The sequence below is a fragment of the Dreissena polymorpha genome, chromosome 5, assembly GCF_020536995.1.
Source record: "Dreissena polymorpha isolate Duluth1 chromosome 5, UMN_Dpol_1.0, whole genome shotgun sequence".
Lineage (NCBI taxonomy): Eukaryota > Metazoa > Mollusca > Bivalvia > Myida > Dreissenidae > Dreissena > Dreissena polymorpha.
The window spans coordinates 34,338,888-34,357,901 of record NC_068359.1 but is presented as its reverse complement, the minus strand read 5'-3'; the positions used below and the strand labels follow the sequence as shown (position 1 = coordinate 34,357,901).

The 19,014-nt window shown below is 34.2% G+C and overlaps 1 protein-coding gene across 7 annotated transcripts in view; it reads right to left on the bottom strand.

Moving 5' to 3' along the window:
- Nucleotides 1-19,003, bottom strand: part of LOC127881593 (dynein axonemal heavy chain 12-like) — a 152,681-nt gene extending 133,678 nt beyond the window's left edge. For 4 of the 7 annotated variants that reach the window (XM_052429579.1, XM_052429578.1, XM_052429577.1 and 1 more), the window contains exons 1-6: nt 18,887-19,003; nt 12,787-13,037; nt 9,600-9,690; nt 6,867-6,899; nt 2,237-2,426; nt 1,028-1,103 (exon numbers count right to left, since the gene is read on the bottom strand). In XM_052429579.1, coding sequence (XP_052285539.1) covers nt 1,028-1,103; nt 2,237-2,426; nt 6,867-6,899; nt 9,600-9,690; nt 12,787-13,037 — 641 coding nt within the window. In that variant the 5' untranslated portion in view covers nt 18,887-19,003. Of the gene's footprint in view, nt 1-1,027; nt 1,104-2,236; nt 2,427-6,866; nt 6,900-7,042; nt 7,070-9,599; nt 9,691-12,786; nt 13,038-18,886 lie in introns of all 7 variants that reach the window. The other 3 variants (XM_052429580.1, XM_052429581.1, XM_052429582.1) reach the window with 2 other exon arrangements.
- Between the last annotated feature and the right edge of the window lie 11 nt (nt 19,004-19,014).

Here is a 19,014-nt window from a genome sequence, read left to right as displayed (position 1 = left end):
ATTACGATGTACTTATGTTCAACACATGTTTTAATAACACTAGCTTTGCAAGATTAAAAGTTTTAGAAAGTCTTTATATTGTTTATAATATACTGCTATAATGAATGTACTATTGAAATACAACTATAAACAAAACTAGCAAATCATACTCATTTTGGTATATTCCACATTGTTTTACATTAATCAATAAATGCGTTTATAATTTATATAAACATTAACGGACAAGTGTAGTTCAGCAATGGACAAGTTAAATTTCCTAAATGGTTGTCCGTGGACAAGTATAGTTTTTTGAGATTTCGCCACCCCTGGATTTCAAGACTATTTTTCACGAGGAAGAACTTACAGTTAAACAAACAGGTTGATGCTACAAATTTTTTTTAACGATTTGGACGATGCATGTGAATAAGAATTACAGTATGATTAAGAACAATTTGTCAATGCTGGTAGTTCTAAATGAAAATATTTTCTTTAGAGCAAATATTTCATGTTTGAAATATTTCATAAACATGCGGTGACTGAATGAATCTTAAACACTTAATTGTATGCAATTTATTATTCATTATTTCTAAGTCATAAAGACCAATACAAATTCATAAAAACAATTATGACAGTTTCCAAATAAAATATTTATCAATTTTAAAAATATTTTAAGATATTAATCTGCAAAGCAAACAGCATTTCACACAACTGCGCAAATTGGGAAAATTAGCATGAACATACATGAAATTTATTCATGTCTTGAAATCTTTTGATTGGGAATAATGGTCTTTTTATTAGCTTGGTACTAAAAGAAGTTAACTACACAAACCCATTAAATATTCTTTTACATGCCTTTTTGCTGAAATGTTCAGTTTTAGTGCTCATTTTATTTGTTCACTTGCAGATAATGCACTTCTGGAACAAAATTGACGCAACTGTCCTTCCTTTTGAAACATTTTCCAACTGCCATTTGAAATTTTATAATTCATATTATAATGGGGAAAGCGCCTTTTGACCGGTCAAGAAGGAAAGAATCACTGTAACATACGTGGGTTCCTCCGGTGGGGGTCCAGCTACCTCCCCATCCAGGCCTTTCACCTCCGGCTTCACGAGCACGTGCTGAACTGTAAGTGGATATATACAGTACGATTGATACGAGTCTTGTTCTAGAAAAATCTGGGTTTGATCCATGTGAGTCAAGTGTCATTTAACCCTTTGCATGCTGGGAAATTTGTCATCTGCTAAAATGTCGTCTGCTGAATTTCTAAAATCATCATTTTCTTCACTTTTTTTCAAAGAATACTATCAGAATAGCAAACAGTTTGGATCCTGATGAGACGCCACGTTCTGTGGCGTCTCATCTGGATCCAAACTGTTTGCAAAGGCCTTCAAAATCCGGTTCCAGCGCTCAAAGGGTTAAGATTAGCTTGTGTAGTCTGCACAGGCAATAAGGGAAAACATTTTAACCTAACATGGATTTTTGCTAAGAGTTCTTCTAAACAGAAAATACCAGAAAAGTGGAAAGAGTTGTCGCAGATCAGCTAATCTTGGATGACACTTCAAGCACATGCATAAAACCAACCCATGCGAAAGATGTCAGACCTCAGACAAATCCAACAAAATTTACAGAGGTCCAATAATATTTCAAAAGCTGTTGGACCTCGTGTTGGCTAAAAAAAGCACAACACACAAACATTGATAAAAAATTAACACAAAACTATAAAAATGTAAAAAAAAAATACACACTGGTTTAAGTTTTGTTTACTTTGATAGATTATTTAGCTTTAAAATAAAATTAATTTTAACAAAAAGTAAAACTAGCCATCTTTTCTGGTGAAGTAATAAACTTCAAGAGCAATTCTTAGAATCAGTCATGTATTGCACCTTGTTTCGTGACGTAGACAACACAACAAATTTGTGAGTAGTTGTAATACAATATGTATGGTTTAAAAAAATTACGACAATCCTTAGCGAGATCACAAAACTACAGCTCCTGCCAAGAAAATTCAAGTTGAGATATAAAGCCAATATAAATATTGAGCAGCTTTTAGGGAAAACTGGGCTTAATGCATGAGAATGTGCTTTCCGCCGTCTAGAGTGGATTTTATTTAGAAGAGACTTCCTTTAATCACAAGATTATATAAAAACATAAAGTGTCGTCCTTGATTAGACTGTGTCGTCCGCGCAGGCTAATCTGGGACATCACTATATGCACATGCATTAAGCCCAGTTTTCCCAGAACAGAGCTTGAACATACCCATGGATTTCTTCATGCTTGCTGTGAAGTCAGTTCGGATCTCTTCAAACAGTTCATCGACACATTCCCGAAGGTACGGGGTGCTCCTGAGTGCCGGCGGTATCATCTGAACAATCTTCTGGGCCCACTCCTTCTGCATGGGAGTGATAGGGCCACTCTCTACACACTTCTTCATGAACTGGTAGTTCAACTGTGTCGAAACAATATAAGGGATATAACATTTTATTTTATAAGTTTAAACTGGTTGGTGAGTATTTTGTGGCTAATTTTCCCTTTATTTTGAGGCGAATATCATAACTGTGTAAAATCCTCAGTGCAAATTTGCATTAAGAAATCTGGTTGATTTGACAGTTTTCATTGAAATATTTAATTCATTTAATTAAAATAACAATGGAATGTACTGAATAATACACTGGTTATAGTGCAGCAAATGACATGATTCAAAAAGAGAATACTAAAAACCAATATTTAAAAACGTTCGGAAATACTACTGGCCACTAAATACTCGCTTAGCAGTACAGTAAATAAAATTGTCATCATAATAAATTCACCACCAAAACTTGTAAGCTTGATTTTTGAAAGTAAAGTATTGTACATGTAAGTGTTACTTTTTATGTACTAGTAGAATGTATGAAGTTTACACTCTATTTTCCAAGCCATAAGTCACTGTAAGCACGAAGTTTGTGTTCTATATAAAATACGAATTAGAAGAATATTAGTTTTCTAGCTGGAAAGTACTCATTTTACTAGTTATTTAAGCTATACTAACATTAACACTACCATTTAGTAACGAAGAAGCTTCAAAAATCACCTTAAAATTAAGTGATGCACTGCATATTACAAATCATATATATTACAAATCATTTAACCTCATTATCTCAACATACCAACTTACGGTAAAGGTAAATATATAGATTTATAATACATGTACAAGATATTAGTTTTTTGGGGAGAATACAACCATGTTGTTGTTTTTTCAGTTAAGTAAGAAAAAAAACTCATGATGATACAAATGTGTTATTGTGTGACTTGCTAGTGTATTTTCTAGATTTAAAGCGAGATTATACGATTTTTATGTGTGTTTAATTGTTATACATTGAAAAATATGTTACAATAACACAAAATATGCAAGAAAATATTACAATGAAGACGAATTTCATAAAATGCAGCAAAGACAAATTAGCGCCCCGAGCTGATTGTGTCAAAGATATTTCGTAAATATTTTCCTACAATAACCGAAGCATTCATCTTTTAAGTAAGTGTTCGTGTGTCGTATGAATATAAATGTATATCGTTGCAGGAATTTAAATGAACCGTTTAACTAAATTTAGATTGACATCGTACATGCATGATTAACATGCTGGCGAATTCAACTGTACAAACATTTTCGATTTCAGAATTAAATATCTGGCTTTTTTTGCATTTTCGACACATGTTCTTCTTTACTTTTATTTTAATTTATGTTAAAATACATGTTTAATAGGTTTTTTACACATTTTATATAAATTAATAAATATTTGACAAAATCGTATAATCTCGCTCTAAAGTTATTCATATTTACTTCTTTTTGATGATATACTGTATGAAGAGTGATAAGACATTTCAACGGATATTTGCCAAGAAGTTTATCTCTGCCCAAGCTATGTGCTTTCAATCTTGAAAAATAAACTATAACTGTATTATTGAACAAGAAGAATGTTTTGCAACATGTAGAAATATGTAATTGGGGCAAGTACATGTAATATTTTGCAGCATTAATCATTTCCTGCAATAATTTCAAGATTCTCCAACTGATGAAGGCAATGACAATTACAAATATCCGACAATTTAAATCTGTACGCAATAAATGTTGGCACTGTGTGATTTAATCCCCATATCAATTCAAGTCATGGAGCAATGCCAATTTGTGCATGTATTTAATTCTCTTGTATAACAGTTGATTAATGCATATGTGCATTGTTCATGATTATTCTTTATAAATCAGTACAGTAAGGGAAATATAGAGATTAAGAAAAAAAACTAATGTCATTGAAATGTAAATATGTGAAGGTGGTAAACTTCACATGAATATTTGCTTGAGTAATACAAGGTTACCTCTGAAAATCAAACAAGGCTCCTTCACAGAAAAAATAATGATTTCAACCTGTAAAGTCAGTGTTGGGAAATCTCATGGTTGCTTTTACATATCCTGCACTCCTTAAATGGAGTTCTTTTAAGGGGATATAACATAACACAAGTATTCAAACTGATAAAGGGCTGATGTACCTTTTTTTTTAAATGTTGCTTTTTGACTTATTTGTACAGTTACTGTATACATACTAAATTATTGCCAAATGTAACTTTGTTGTACATGCTGTGGGACAATCTGGCCTGTACTGACAATTGATTGTACCACCCTTGCAAACTATTATACACATGTGTCACGTTCTGGGAATACACCGCGTTATGCATGTGCATTAAGTGTGGTCCAAGATTAGCCTGTGCAGTCTGCAGCCTGTGCAGTCCCCAGCCTGTGCAGTCCGCAGCCTGTGCAGTCCCCAGCCTGTGCAGTCCGCACATGCTTATCTTGAACAAAACTTCGTTTTTATGGTATTTTTCATTGAAAGGAAGGCTCTTCTAAAACAAAAATCCAGTCTAGATGAAAGTTTTGTCCCTGATTAGCCTGTGCAGACTGCACAGGTTAATCTGGAATGACACTTAACGCGCATGCATTACTACCATTTTCCCAGAGATAGGCTCAAATATAAATTTGTCACAAGATGAGTCAAGGTACAAGAAGTTCGCCGTGGCGTAATGGATATGGTGTATACCTAGCGATTGGGAGGACAGGGGTTTGATCCCCACTTAGAGTGTTCTCTAGATCTTCCCCAAAGACACCAAGTACTGGTTATAGGCCCAGGAAACTCGAGAGCGTTTCTATAAGCCTGAGGCTTTTGTTGCAATCAAGCTTAAATAAATAGGTTTAAACTAAAGTACCACAACTAAACCCAATTTAAGGCCTCAATAGAAAACATAGAGAATGATCGAAAAACAGGCAAGTCCATGCAAGAAAGCCATACAGTAAAAAGAGGAATATATATCAGATAAATGAACATGGGTTCGTTACTGTTATTAAAGCCCTAAAAACACTCAAAATCAAACAAAATATTCTAAACGAAAAAAAACAAGAGTGCCAAACTGTCACAAGATACACCCGTTTGAAGGTTTTGTGCAACTTGATCACTTTACTTGACCCATATTTGTACTTGTCAGACATACATATCATCTAGACACAACTTCTGACCAAATTTGGTGAAGATCAGATGGAAACTACTTCAATTAGAGAGCAGACACCAATTTCTAAATCATTGAAATGCAGTAAGTGACCCCGTGACCTAGTTTTTGACCCAGCATGACCCATATTCGAACTTGACCTAGATATTGTCTAGAAACAACTTCTGACCAAGTTTGATGAAGATCAGATGAAAACTATTTGAATTAGAGAGCGGACACTGCTGTGGACGCCGCCCGCCAACCGCCCACAAAGGATGAAACTATAATACGTCCCGTTTTGAAAAAACGGGCGTATAAAAAGACAGAAGTAGTGGTCCTGTAACGGAAAACAGATTTTAAAATATTTCAACTAGTCTTTTGCTTTCCATACAAGTTAACTAATATGTTTATATGTAAATTATAATTTCTCACAAATGAATACAACTTTTGTGAGCTCTCGCTTTGTTAATGCTCTTGCAATGATCACTGTAACATTCCCATTTGTCTTGGCAGTACCTGTCACAATGCTGCATTTGTATGTGTGCATTATTTAGCCATCCATAATTGCCCAATACCATAAAAGCAGCATGTCTCCAGATAGCATAATGCCATATAAGATGAGGAAGCAGCATGTCTCCAGATAGCATAATGCCATATAAGATGAGGGTTGAGAGAGGATTAAACATATTAATTCAACTTACAGACCTTTTTCAGCCATATTGAAGGGTCTGTTGAACGGACCAATTACCATAGCAAAATGTTTTTTAAAAATCTAAAAAAAAAAACAATCCCAAATACATATTTTTAAAGAGGTATCATAGAGATGAGCATTATATCTCAAATTTAGAGATAAAAGAAATGAGTATTATATCTCAAATTAATTTCAATTACATCTAACAAAGTATAACTATAATTTATATGATTTATTTCTTATAATTTGAAATTTTATAAAGAGTCATCTAAAATTAGTTTTTCCTAAGTTTTCGCGAAATAAGGTCTTTCCCAAAATGGCCAGAAAAAGGCCTGGCTTAACATAAAAATGAAATAAAACTTAAATATGTATAACAAGACTATTGCCAAGCAATAAAAGTCCCCAACCTACGCAGGATCCACCATTTTCAGCAATATTTGTAGTTTATTTGTTGCTATAGCAACCAGAATTCTTGACATAGGAACAAAATGAAATGACATGCATAATCTCCATATTGCCATCTGTCCATGTTTCAAGTTTCATGAAAAAATATGAAGAACTTTTAAAGTTATCGCAGGATCCAGAAAAGTGTGACAGACTGACAGACACACAGAGCGCAAACCATAAGTCCCTCTCCGGTTTCACCAGTATGGGACTAATTAAATGTATTTCTATTGTTTATCTTACCCGTTTACGCGTCAACAGGGTTGTAAAATTTGCCTTAAAAACAATTTGTCATTCATCATAAAATAAAATTTTACTAAAATAATGAGAAATCTGTGGGGTGAATAGGACTGGTTAAGAGGGGTAGATGTTAGTACTATCACTATGTCTAGCAGGGCCGACACCACACACTGCCTTACCCTTATACGACGATCCTTGCTCATCATCTAGGCAAGGCGAAGAGGTTGATCATTTACAACATTCACAAAACACCCATAATAAAATAAATGAGACGTGCTATGGAAAAACGGGGCTTAATGAATGTGCGTAAAGTTTAGACCCATATCAGCCTGTGCAGTATGTACAGGCTAATCACAACCACTCTTTCCGCATAGACTGGATTTTTGTTTAGAAGAGACTTCGTTTAAACAAAACATTCTCAGAAATTGTTGTCCATAATTAGCCTGTGTGGACTGCACAGGCTAATCCGGGATGCAATTTTATGCACATGCATTAAGCCCTGTATGTCTAGAGCGCAGCTAAAATTTATCAGTACATTTCTTGCTTATAAAGGTAACAGGTACAGGTCAACCACGAATGACAAATAAAGAAAAGTTCAAATAGGTGATGTAACGATATACACACCTAACCCAAGTAGATTGATCATTTTATATATAAAATATATACAATTCACTACGCATGCCAGGGCCCTCAATCTATCAAATCTGCCGCCCAATTTCGGCGACAGTCCCCCACCTGAAAAGTATACTTTTTTCCCCTTTTGGGGGGAAAAATTCCCCTTAAAAAAAAAAATTAAAAAATTTATTTTTTAATAGAAAAATGTGTCTCAAGATTATTACATCTCAATTCTATTTCCATTTAATCTTTTCAAACATACTAAATAATGAAAAATGCAATGAATATAGTGCAAACATGTACAAATGAAATAATGAGAGAGTAAGTAAAAAAATCCCCCAAAAAGAGAAACGCCGCGAAAATTCCCCCTCCTAAGGGCTGCGGACCCCTTCCCCCAAAGTAGTGTGAGGGCCCTGCATGCACAATTTGCATCCTGGGTTTACCACGTGACGATGATGATCGATCTACTGGCATTAACTGGTAGTTACCTGGTACCGGTACCCAGTAAAATTTATTACCGAATATACTGAAAATATGAAAACTTAACAACTTTTTTCAAGTAATGTAATATACCAGTGGTGATATTTTAATCAATATAAACTATTATTTATTAAAAAAACTGTATTTTAGAACTTTTCTTTTTTCGTCATTCGTGGCTGACGGTACCTTTAAAATGTTCTCCTTCATCTATTAATTGTAAAATAAACATAATTCAATGCATTTCCTGAATGGCATCAAATTCCCAGTGAAAAAAAAACAAATAAATGTCATTTTTACTGTCATTAAAACTTATGGCTTTTAAAATGGCATTTAATTGTTTTCAGTGGACTGGGGTCTCAAGGGTTTTGTAAAAGAAACCTTTAAATATTCAAATCAAAGGAAGACAATTATGTACTGACCAATGACACTTACAAAAGATGTACAATGAAGGTACCAGTTAACCCATACATCTTTACAAAATATAACAACCATATCTCCAAAACCAGGCTTTTACTGAATTCAATTAGTTGACTTATTTTTATTCATTTAGGTTTCAATTTAACACGTAACTTAGTCATGTCTATGAACATGTGTTGCTACATTCTTTACTCAAAAAGCAAAAAAAGAAAGTGGCTATTTTAAATCATTTTAACATATAAAGAAAATCGGATTGAAACTCACTGGTACAGGGCAGGTAATAAAAATCACATTAGGTTCTTTACAATCAATTAATAGATGCATTAAAGGAATTGTTGATGCTTTTCTCACACTATAAATGTACAATTGATTAAAATTTCAGAGCAAAGTGTCTCATGTACAAAACAATATTAACTGGGATTGGTGCTACTTGTGGCAATGATGTGAACAAAAATTTTATCCATTGATTGGTCTTCATGCATAGTGTGCAAACATCAATGACAATACTAATATACCATTTTTTTCTCATCTTCAGTTAATTCTTTCTTTTTTCGAAGTTCAAGATTAGCTATTGGGGGTAATTTTAATTCCTAAAATACAAATTAATACCATATGAGAAATCAAGAATACCCTTATCATTTTAAAGCAAAATAAAAAACAAATCTATCCATCAGTAATACTTCAACAGATGTCTGACAAAGAAAGAAATATGAGCCTTGATCTGGAAAAACAGGGCTTAAAGCATGCATGCAAAGTGTTGTCCAAGATTAGCCTGTGGGATACGCACAATCTAATCAGGGACAAGTCATAAAAGCGGAAAAAATCGTCCCTGATCAGCATGAGCAGACTGCACAGGCAAATCTTGGACGACTCTTAATGCACAAGCATTAGGCCCAGTTTTCCCACAGCGAGGCTCGTTATTTTGTAAGAAGCATATGAGCCTTGTTTTGAGAAAACTGGGCTTAATGCATGTGCGTAATGTGTCGTCCCAGATTAGCCTGTGCAGTCCGCAAAGGCTAATCAGGGACGACACTTTCCGCTTTTATGGTATTTTTAGTTTCAAGGAAGTCCCTCCTTACAGAAAATCAAGTTTAAGCGGAAAGTGTCGTCCCTGATTAGCCTGTGCGGACTGCACAGACTAATCTGGGACAACACTTTACGCACATGAATTAAGCCCAGTTTTCTCAGAACAAGACACATATAAACAATGTGGCCCCTTTATACCTCTTCTGGGTAATCTGGTCCTGGAGGGGTCGTCTTCTCTTGCTCATTGCTTTCTTGTGTTTCCTCATAACTCTTCATGGACGTGTCAGCTCTGAAAGAAGGTTTAAACTTTTTTGGTAAACACAACAGTGATTTTTTTGGCTTATATCTTACAGCATGCATTTGCCTTTTGGATTGGGAAAACAGCGGGATAAACCATGCAATCGGGAATAATGAAACATGACTAATTAATCATAAATAACAGTTATTCAGTATTCAAATGGTTTTTAAGTTAATGATTAACTGCATTTCAAAAATTATCTATTGAAGTGTTACAGAATTATATCCCTGTATAAAACAAGGGCTGTTTGTAAAACATGCATGCCCCCCATATGAGCTCTCAGTTGAAATGACAGCCATTTTGTAAACATGTTTTTTGTCACTGTGACCTTGACCTTTGACCTAGTGACCTGAAAATCAATAGGGGTCATCTGCGAGTCATAATCAATGTACCTATGAAGTTTCATGATCCTAGCCATAAGCTTTCTTGAGTTATCATCAGGAAACCATTTTACTATTTCGGGTCACTGTGACCTTGACCTTTGACCTAGTGACCTGAAAATCAATAGGGGTCATCTGCCAGTCATGATCAATGTACCTATCAAGTTTCATGATCCTAGGCATAAGCGTTCTTGAGTTATCATCCGGAAACCATTTTACTATTTCGGGTCACCATGACCTTGAACTTTGATCTAGTGACCTCAAAATCAATAGGGGTCATCTGCAAGTCATGATCAATGTACCAATCAAGTTTCATGATCCTAGGCATAAGCGTTCTTGAGTTATCATCCGGAAACCATTTTACTATTTCGGGTCACCGTGACCTTGACCTTTAACCTAGTGACCTGAAAATCAATAGGGGCCATCTGCTAGTCATGATCAATCTACCTATCAAGTTTCATGATCCTAGGCATAAGCGTTCTTGAATTATCATCCGGAAACCATTTTACTATTTTGGGTCACCGTGACCTTGACCTTTGACCTAGTGACCTGAAAATCAATAGGGGTCATCTGCTAGTCATGATCAATCTACCTATCAAGTTTCATGATCCTAGGCATAAGCGTTCTTGAAGTATCATCCGGAAACCATTTTACTATTTCGGGTCAGTGACCTTGACCTTTGACCTAGTGACCTCAAAATCAGTAGAGGTTATCTGCGAGTCATGATCAATGTACCTATGAAGTTTCAAGATCCTAGGCCTAAGTGTTCTTGAGTTATCGTCTGACAACCACCTGGTGGACGGACCGACAGACCGACCGACCGACATGAGCAAAGCAATATACCCCCTCTTCTTCGAAGGGGGGCATAAAAACTCAATAAACCAATTATTAAGTTTATGGAAAAGTTCTGCATCTTTTTGGGGGGCATTTTGGTCAGAGTTAAGGGGGAAAATGTTACTTTTTGCCATCAGGAAGCAGCCTATAATTTTGGGAAAATTAATAACTGCACTAGGAGATGTTTGTCAAACATCTCCGTCCCTGACTTCCAGCTAAGCAGACAAAATGTAACAATTATTCATAAGGGATTTTTAAAAGATCTGAGCCTAATTTTTAAAAGACCTGAGTCTCAAAATCAACTTGCTTGTTCATTCCATCTCGAATTAAAAGCATTGATGGAAAAAACATTGTCAAGTATTATCTAGATATAAAAACAGCTAACATCGTTTTTATTTGCCGATAAATGTGCCCACACTGTCCATTATTTCCGCGCGATTATGGTAACATTGTTCTTTAAACCGTTTCCTACTCAGAAGCCAAGTAAAAATGGCTATGTGCAAACAGCATAAAATTTAATGCTTTTTGCTGCTCATCAGTATCTAATGGTTGGCAATGAAGCCTTTAAAATTTGAATCTAGTAAGAAAAGTCTTTAATTAAATTTAACTTTCTGAGGGACTACAAATGCGTCAAAATAAGTATCTATGTGGTCAAGGGTTAATATAATTTGCATGCTTTGTTTTAGTAAAATGGATTTTTAAAAAAGTACCCTTGCAGTTCAGTTTGAAGTTTGAACTTGATTGGTTAGTATTTTCATTTATATGACTGGCAAAGCAACAAAGTGTCATCTTAATACGGACAGGCCTTTCCCACTCCATTTTGGGAAAACGCCACACTGGAGTTTTGGGAATTTCGCGTCGTGAAAAACCCCATTTTGGGAAAAATATTAATCGCAAAAATAGCTCAATTGGGAAAAATAATTGCATGTAAATAGTATTTCTTATATTTCAAAGAAGCCGTTGACTGGTAAATAACGACTATTTTGATAACATATAATTAAATTTTTACCAAATATCATGAACATGTGTAATAAGTGCAGGTTTTTTTATCTGATTTTGGGAAAAGGTCCTGGCCTTTTTTTAGGAGAAATAAATCGCTCAAAATGCCGGATTTGGGAAAAATAAGAAAAGTCTTATATAATCATCAATTTATCATTTACTGTTTTTAAAACAAATTCAAGGCAACAGATAATTTAATTATGCAATATTGTTCTATTTTCTACACTGGATCAGGTTAAATTATATATTTAAAGGTTAAACAAAATTTTTTTTTTTTTTGGAATTGGGAATTTTTTTTGAACATTAAGAAACTACAATTACAGAGAGTAAAAACAGTTATTTAAAATGTACGTATGAAAACAAAACCATTGTTTTGAGATAATGGTTGCTATGGCAGTTTTTTTTAATCTGATTTTGGGGAAAGGGCCAGGCCTTTTTTGAAGGGAAAAAATCGCGTGAAATGCCGGATTTTGGGGGAAATAAAAAAGTCTTAAATAAACAATTAAGCATATTTTACTGTTTTTAAAACATATTCAAGGTAACAGAAAATGTATTTATGCAATATTTTCTACACTGGATCAGGTTAATTTATATATTTAAAGGTTCAAAAAAACAAAATTGGAGGGGAAAATAAAATCTAGGGGAAAATTAACCAGCTGAGGGGAACATAAAAATCCGAGGGGAAAGGGACGATTTTCGGCAGGTCACAAAGAAGGAAAAAAACAACTGTATAGACCACTACTTCAAAGCTGCATCTATAGATGATACCTTTTATAGTGATTTTTATGCTATCAAATTGCAAAAACTTTACTTTTTTGTACATTCAAAAAATGAGCAGACAGAAATTATTAGAATTATATATACTTTTACTTACAACACTTTCATTAACAATGCCTGCTTGTGATTTGCCAGTCTGAATGTCATCAGCTTGCTGTTTGCATATGGGTCCTCCCTCAGAGGTGTGTTGGGCTTGTTGATAGGAGGCAGTCTGGGAAAGCCATCTGGGCCCAGGCCACCCATCTTAGTCCTAATTTGAATGCCCCTTGGGCTAGCTCCATTTTCCACATTTGTCAGGCCGTTGGGATGGGCACTGACGCCATTCGTGTGTCCGTTCACTGCTGCCATCTGAAAATAACAAGTAAGCCGCCTAATATTGGACAAATTCAATTAACTTGTGCATGCAATCTACATGCAAGCAAAAAAGTTTAAACCTGCTGATTTAAGTGTTTTCAAATTGAGTGGCTTTAGTGTTTACTCCCATCTGAAAAGTCTGAACTAAATCTGTTCCTGTGATTGCTGTAATGCTCCAAAGTAGGAATCCAACAGTGTACATGGCTTTTTGGGCTAATTTAAAGCCATTATACAATCATATACCCACTGGCAATTTTTGTCCCAAAATTAACAATTATTCATGGTTTACTATGTTGAAAATCTAAAGCAAAGAAAAGTTATATGACAAATCTAACATTTTAAAAACCTTTACATATATTGCAATCTTCATGGGTAAGAACCATCCACACTTATAAACAAGACGGTTACGTAAATGCCTTGCCTTGAAGGTTATTGGTTTGAACACCGGTATAATTTCAGATTTTTAACAGATTTACTAAGAGTATGTAATAACTAATGGCAAAAGTGCTGGTTAACATAAACAAGTTTGTAAGTAGAACAATTGAGTGTGCTCATGTAAATCCAGTTGTCAGTTAAGATGGTGTCCAGTCATTACACCCCCTGGACGTTACACCCCTGGTCATTACACCCTCTAAGCCTGGACATTACACCCACCAAGATATTGATTAGATTAGAAATATGTAATCAACTTATGAACCACTAATTGGATTTGTCATGTAAGATGACACTGATGAGATTAATGGTTGCTCAAATTATTTAATTGAGCAGCCATCATTTAAAACATTAATTTTTATTTCACCAGAATGACTGTAACAATATGCATCTAAATAATAAATACTTTTTTTCAAGAATATACAGACAGAAAAAACTTGAAGAAATAAAAATAAAGATAAATAAAATAAATATTTAGAATAAACAAAACACAATCTTAATTCATATACATTTATTTTTATTTCACCATAATGTAATAATATGCATCTAAATCATAAATAATACAGACAGAAAAAACTTTGAAAACAAAATAAAATAATGATAAATACAATAATTATTTAGAATAAACAAAACACAATCTTAAATTTAAACATTTCTTTTTATTTCACCAAAATGTAATAATATGCATCTAAATCATTAATACTTTTTTTCAGGAATATACAGACAGAAATAACTTTGAAAATAAAATACAAATTATGATTGATTAAAAAAAAGTAAAATAATATTGCCAAGAAATCCCATTTCACTTTGAACAGTATGTACACTTCCTGCTAGTGAGTTTTAACAATTCTAGACAATATCTATACTTTATATTCAGCCGCACGTACAACCTACTCACTAATCTCAAGAGTCCCGATGTAGTGAGCTCTTTGGCCTCATACTTACTCCAGGCATCAAAAATCTTCCGGTCACATTCCTTATACTGGTTTCTTTGCCGTCTGACAACACCATTATCAACCAGCTGGTCAATGTCCAACTCAGCCTCCAGTGCTTGTTTTCTGAGTGCAGGTACAAGTTTGTAGAATGTCAGTAATCTACCACCAGAAACGCCATTCAAACGTGTGTGAAATCCTTCCACATCGTTGTTGGTTCTGACGTGTAACCCGTATATACACCAACTCTGTATTAGGAAGGTCAAAGACTAAATCCAGGTTGAGTCAATGTAATTGACAAGTTTCCTCAGAGGTTCTGTGTTGGCACGCTGCGCGAGGTTCCTGAACAGAGGTTCGATCTGACTAGACGGCACAAATGGAAGCACAAGTAACTTGCGGACATAATCCCGCAGGTCCTTGCGCTCCATATATTGGATACTGCATACTGTTATATCAGGGTTGGCATATTGACCGGTTAAATACAAAGTAATTAAGTACTGGTCATTACTGAGTATTACTGATCAATACTGGTCGTTTGAAAATTATAGCATTTTAACATCACAAAAGAAGATTTTAATTAAATACGATATTAAATCAATCATTATTCTGTAATTGATACGTTTTTTTTAAAGTAATATATTGTAAAAAAAATCTATAAAAGCTATAAGAAATAATTCTTTATTATTTATGGAAACGGCCTCAAATACATAAAGACTAAGGCAATATCCTTATCTCAATGTAGCACATCTGTTACTTAAGTTTTATGACTATTGTAGTAACAATAGTATTTCACTTATCTATTGATATATCTATTTGATTAGCAGTGCATAAAATGCATGCAGTGTTATGTCTCTGATATTGACAATGAAGCAAATCTGCCCTTAGGCTATTTCATATCACTCAAACAAAAGGAGGTAACTTGCTATTAATTTAAAGCAAGTATTAATAAAGTAAAAATATCCTATATCTGTTGGTTTCCGTGAGTTTGTTAGATATTGAAATAGAAGTAACATATTGTCACTGTATGATATATGAAATTTTACTGCAGACTTCAAAGTTCATTAATAACAATATCATTAAACTTTAAAGTCAGAATTGATAATGAGGGATCATTGAAGAAATACTTTTTTATATTGAAACACAATTAACAGGAATCTGTCACTTACTGTAGCAATCAAAGCATGTTTTCACAGTTTATGGGAGGGCCCTAATAAGCTTAAACCAAGTTGGTGTTTCAATCACAAAGACACATGTCACACCTTTAACAAGCTGATAATCCTTTTGATAGATTAATTAAAAAACAATTCAAATTCTTTAAGATGTTTGTTTTACCTAAGATTAGGCAATTAAAGTGAGTTTCTGGACCTTTTTTATTTCGAATTATAATGATCCAAGTTTCTATGATTATATATTTATGAGATATGAAATAATACTGAATCCAAATACAGAGATATACTAGTCTAATGGAAACAACATATGATATTAGCACTAGGGGGCAAATGTGCACTTCTAAAATAAGAACTGGGGGGCAAATATCCAGATGCAAAATAAGCACTGGGGGGCTTATATCCTACCTGTCATTTCTACTGGGGGGCAATTGTCCAAATGTTCATTTTTTCATAGGGGGGGGGGGTTTGTCCTGGGGGGCTTATGTCCTACAATCGTTTTAAATTATCAGTTACAAGACCATTTGATAACAACGGAAAATGCCCTAAGGTCCAAAATCGCATGATGTCATGGAGCTCAAATTATATAGATCTACAATGTTTATAATAGGAAGAAGAAAATGACTTACCGGTATCACCACATCTAATGTGCTGCCATAATCCACAATTATCACATGAAACAGCAAAATCAGAACTATTAACACGCTTTTTTTTACAATTTGAATCAATACACCAAAATATTTGTTTTGGGGGCATTTTAACAGAGTAACAATGTATACCTATAGTATGATATTCTCTAAAATTGTTCTGGTATATATGGGGACAGTGAGTAAAAACAATTTGCATTTGTCTTATTAACTTTGTTACCTTTGATGTTTTGATTTTCTTTTGCCACGACATAAAGATGCAATATTCTTAAAAACTCATAAAATCAAACAACAACATCTTCAAATGAATTTTTATAATAATGGTGTGAACAAACTCCTTTAATTTTAGGTGTTATTATTACACTTTGATAATTAACAAATTATTTGAAAAGATCAAAGAACAATGTTTTTCACACCAAAAAATTGTTATTTCCTAATTAAAGGTGCCTTTTCACAGATTTTGGCATTTTTTAACTTATTCATTAAATGCTTTATACCGATAAATGTAAACATTGGATCGTAAAACTCCAGTAAAAAATCAAGAATAAAATTTAAAAAAGGAAAAGAACATTGCCCAGACCAGGTTTCGAACCAGTGACCCCTGGAGTCCTGCCAAAGTCCTGAAGTATAAACGCTTTAGCCTACTGAGCTATTCCGCCGAGCACACTTAGTTGACGTATTTTATATTTTATATAAGCAATCTTCGTAGTTTCACAGAATTTAACGACAAAAACAGAACTCTCCAAATTATTCAATTGTTTCGCGTTGCAACGCTTTATAATTTTTAAGTTTTAAAATCGTCAAAAGATGCATATAATGGCTATATTAGACCATGGTAAATGTTCAGTATTACTGTTTCCTCACAAATATCATAACTAAAACGAAAATTTGCGAATCTGAAACAACTTTTTTTTCAATTTTGTCAATTTACCAAAGCGTGAAAAGATCCCTTTAACACTGCACATCAATAAGACAGACAAACAAACAATAAAAAACACTTTGACAGACCCCCATTGGACACAAATTAAAGCAGAAACATCATTAATCAAGTGAAGTGTGCCCCATGGTAGGTGTGATCACACCTTAGTAACCTAATCAATTATGTTTACACCTTGGTGGGTGTAATGTCCAGGCTTAGAGGGTGTAATGACTAGGGGTGTAACGTCCAGGGGGTGTAACGACTGGAAATCGTTAAGATCAAGAGGCGTGGGTTTCAGCCCCTTGCACATCATACTCTATTTAGAAAATGAAATTTAAGTGAACAGGTTATAAAATACTGACAGGATGTTAATGTCCTGGAGTCAGAAAACACATAAATCAACATACTTAGTAATGAACACAAGAACTAGACTCAGCTTAGCTAAAGAAACTTCAGCGTACAGTTTATATAGTATTGACAGACCTGTACGCTGAAGCTAACCCCGTATCGAAAGTCAACCAGAGTCGTAACATATTTATGTCACGCTATAAATCAAAGAAAGCTTATTTTCTTGGATACATGTCTACATATATTAGTGAATGAATATAAATTACTGCATCGATGAATGTTTTAAGGTTCAGATGTTTCAAATGCATCTTACATTAGATGAAAATAACTCTCATCAGTCTGAAATTCACAATTTTGACGCCATTGTTGCTTTGTCACGTGACGAGTTTTCATTTGGATACTTTCGGATAAACCGTGACATTTTATGCTGAAATTGTAAACATTACTTTCGTTTTCTGAAATCTATTATTTGTGATTAACAACTTACGTCTGGTGGATTATAAGACTGATTTCATTGTGAATCAGGTAGTTTTATATAATATTTACTTTGACTTTGTATTGACACTACAATTTGTTTACAAAATAAGCCAGAATAATTAAAATACCGGGAAATGTCATTCTGAATTTGAAAACACTTGAGCACATGGTTTGTTACTAAAAATAGAAATAACGTCATATGACCGTGTAATCTCGGGAGATTCGCATTTCAAGAAAGTCTGTCACATCGCTGTTTTTCTCGATATGTATGAGCAGAATAGATACATTTTAAATGTTTAAGATAGTTTTTTGTGAAAGAGTATATCAGTTAAATGTGAAAAATGTCAATCTTTCCAATCAAGTGGTTGATTTAGGCCAACAACTGCATTTAAAAGCTGTTTTGGACCGGTCTTTGTTAACTGTCAACTTTTCGGGAATTTCTGGTTGACTTTCCTAATGGGGTTGGTCCATAACTATAAAGTCGCGCCAGTCAAAAATCATAAAAAGCGACATTTAAAGTTATGGAAGCCAGAACTAACTTTCCTAATGGGGTTGGTCCATAACTATAAAGTCGCGCCAGTCAAAAATCATAAAAAGCGACATTTAAAGTTATGGAAGCCAGAACTAGACTCAGCTGTGCTGTGCCAATATGCAAACATGGTCGGCTTTGGATCGTGAAATGTTTTACGAGTGTGATATGCATGGCATGGAAGTAACGTGTTCAAACAATAGAGGATATTGAAAGAATTGATATAAAGATATCTGATATTAGCCTCTTTCATATTTTGGATTGCACCCAAAAATGCCATTTTGAATGGAATCTAGACTTGAGAAGAGGACATCGTCGAATGTCCGCAACGCAAACCAAAATATTTCATAACCATCCATCAAACGTCTTGGTGTGGAAAACATAATGTGTTACCTTTGATGGACAGCTAACAAGAACTCAGTTTGCAGCACTATTAATCCGATTATTAAGAAAAAATTTGAAGAATATCACAATATCTAAAAGAATAACATTCAATCTGGTTGTTGTGCTCACCACAAGGT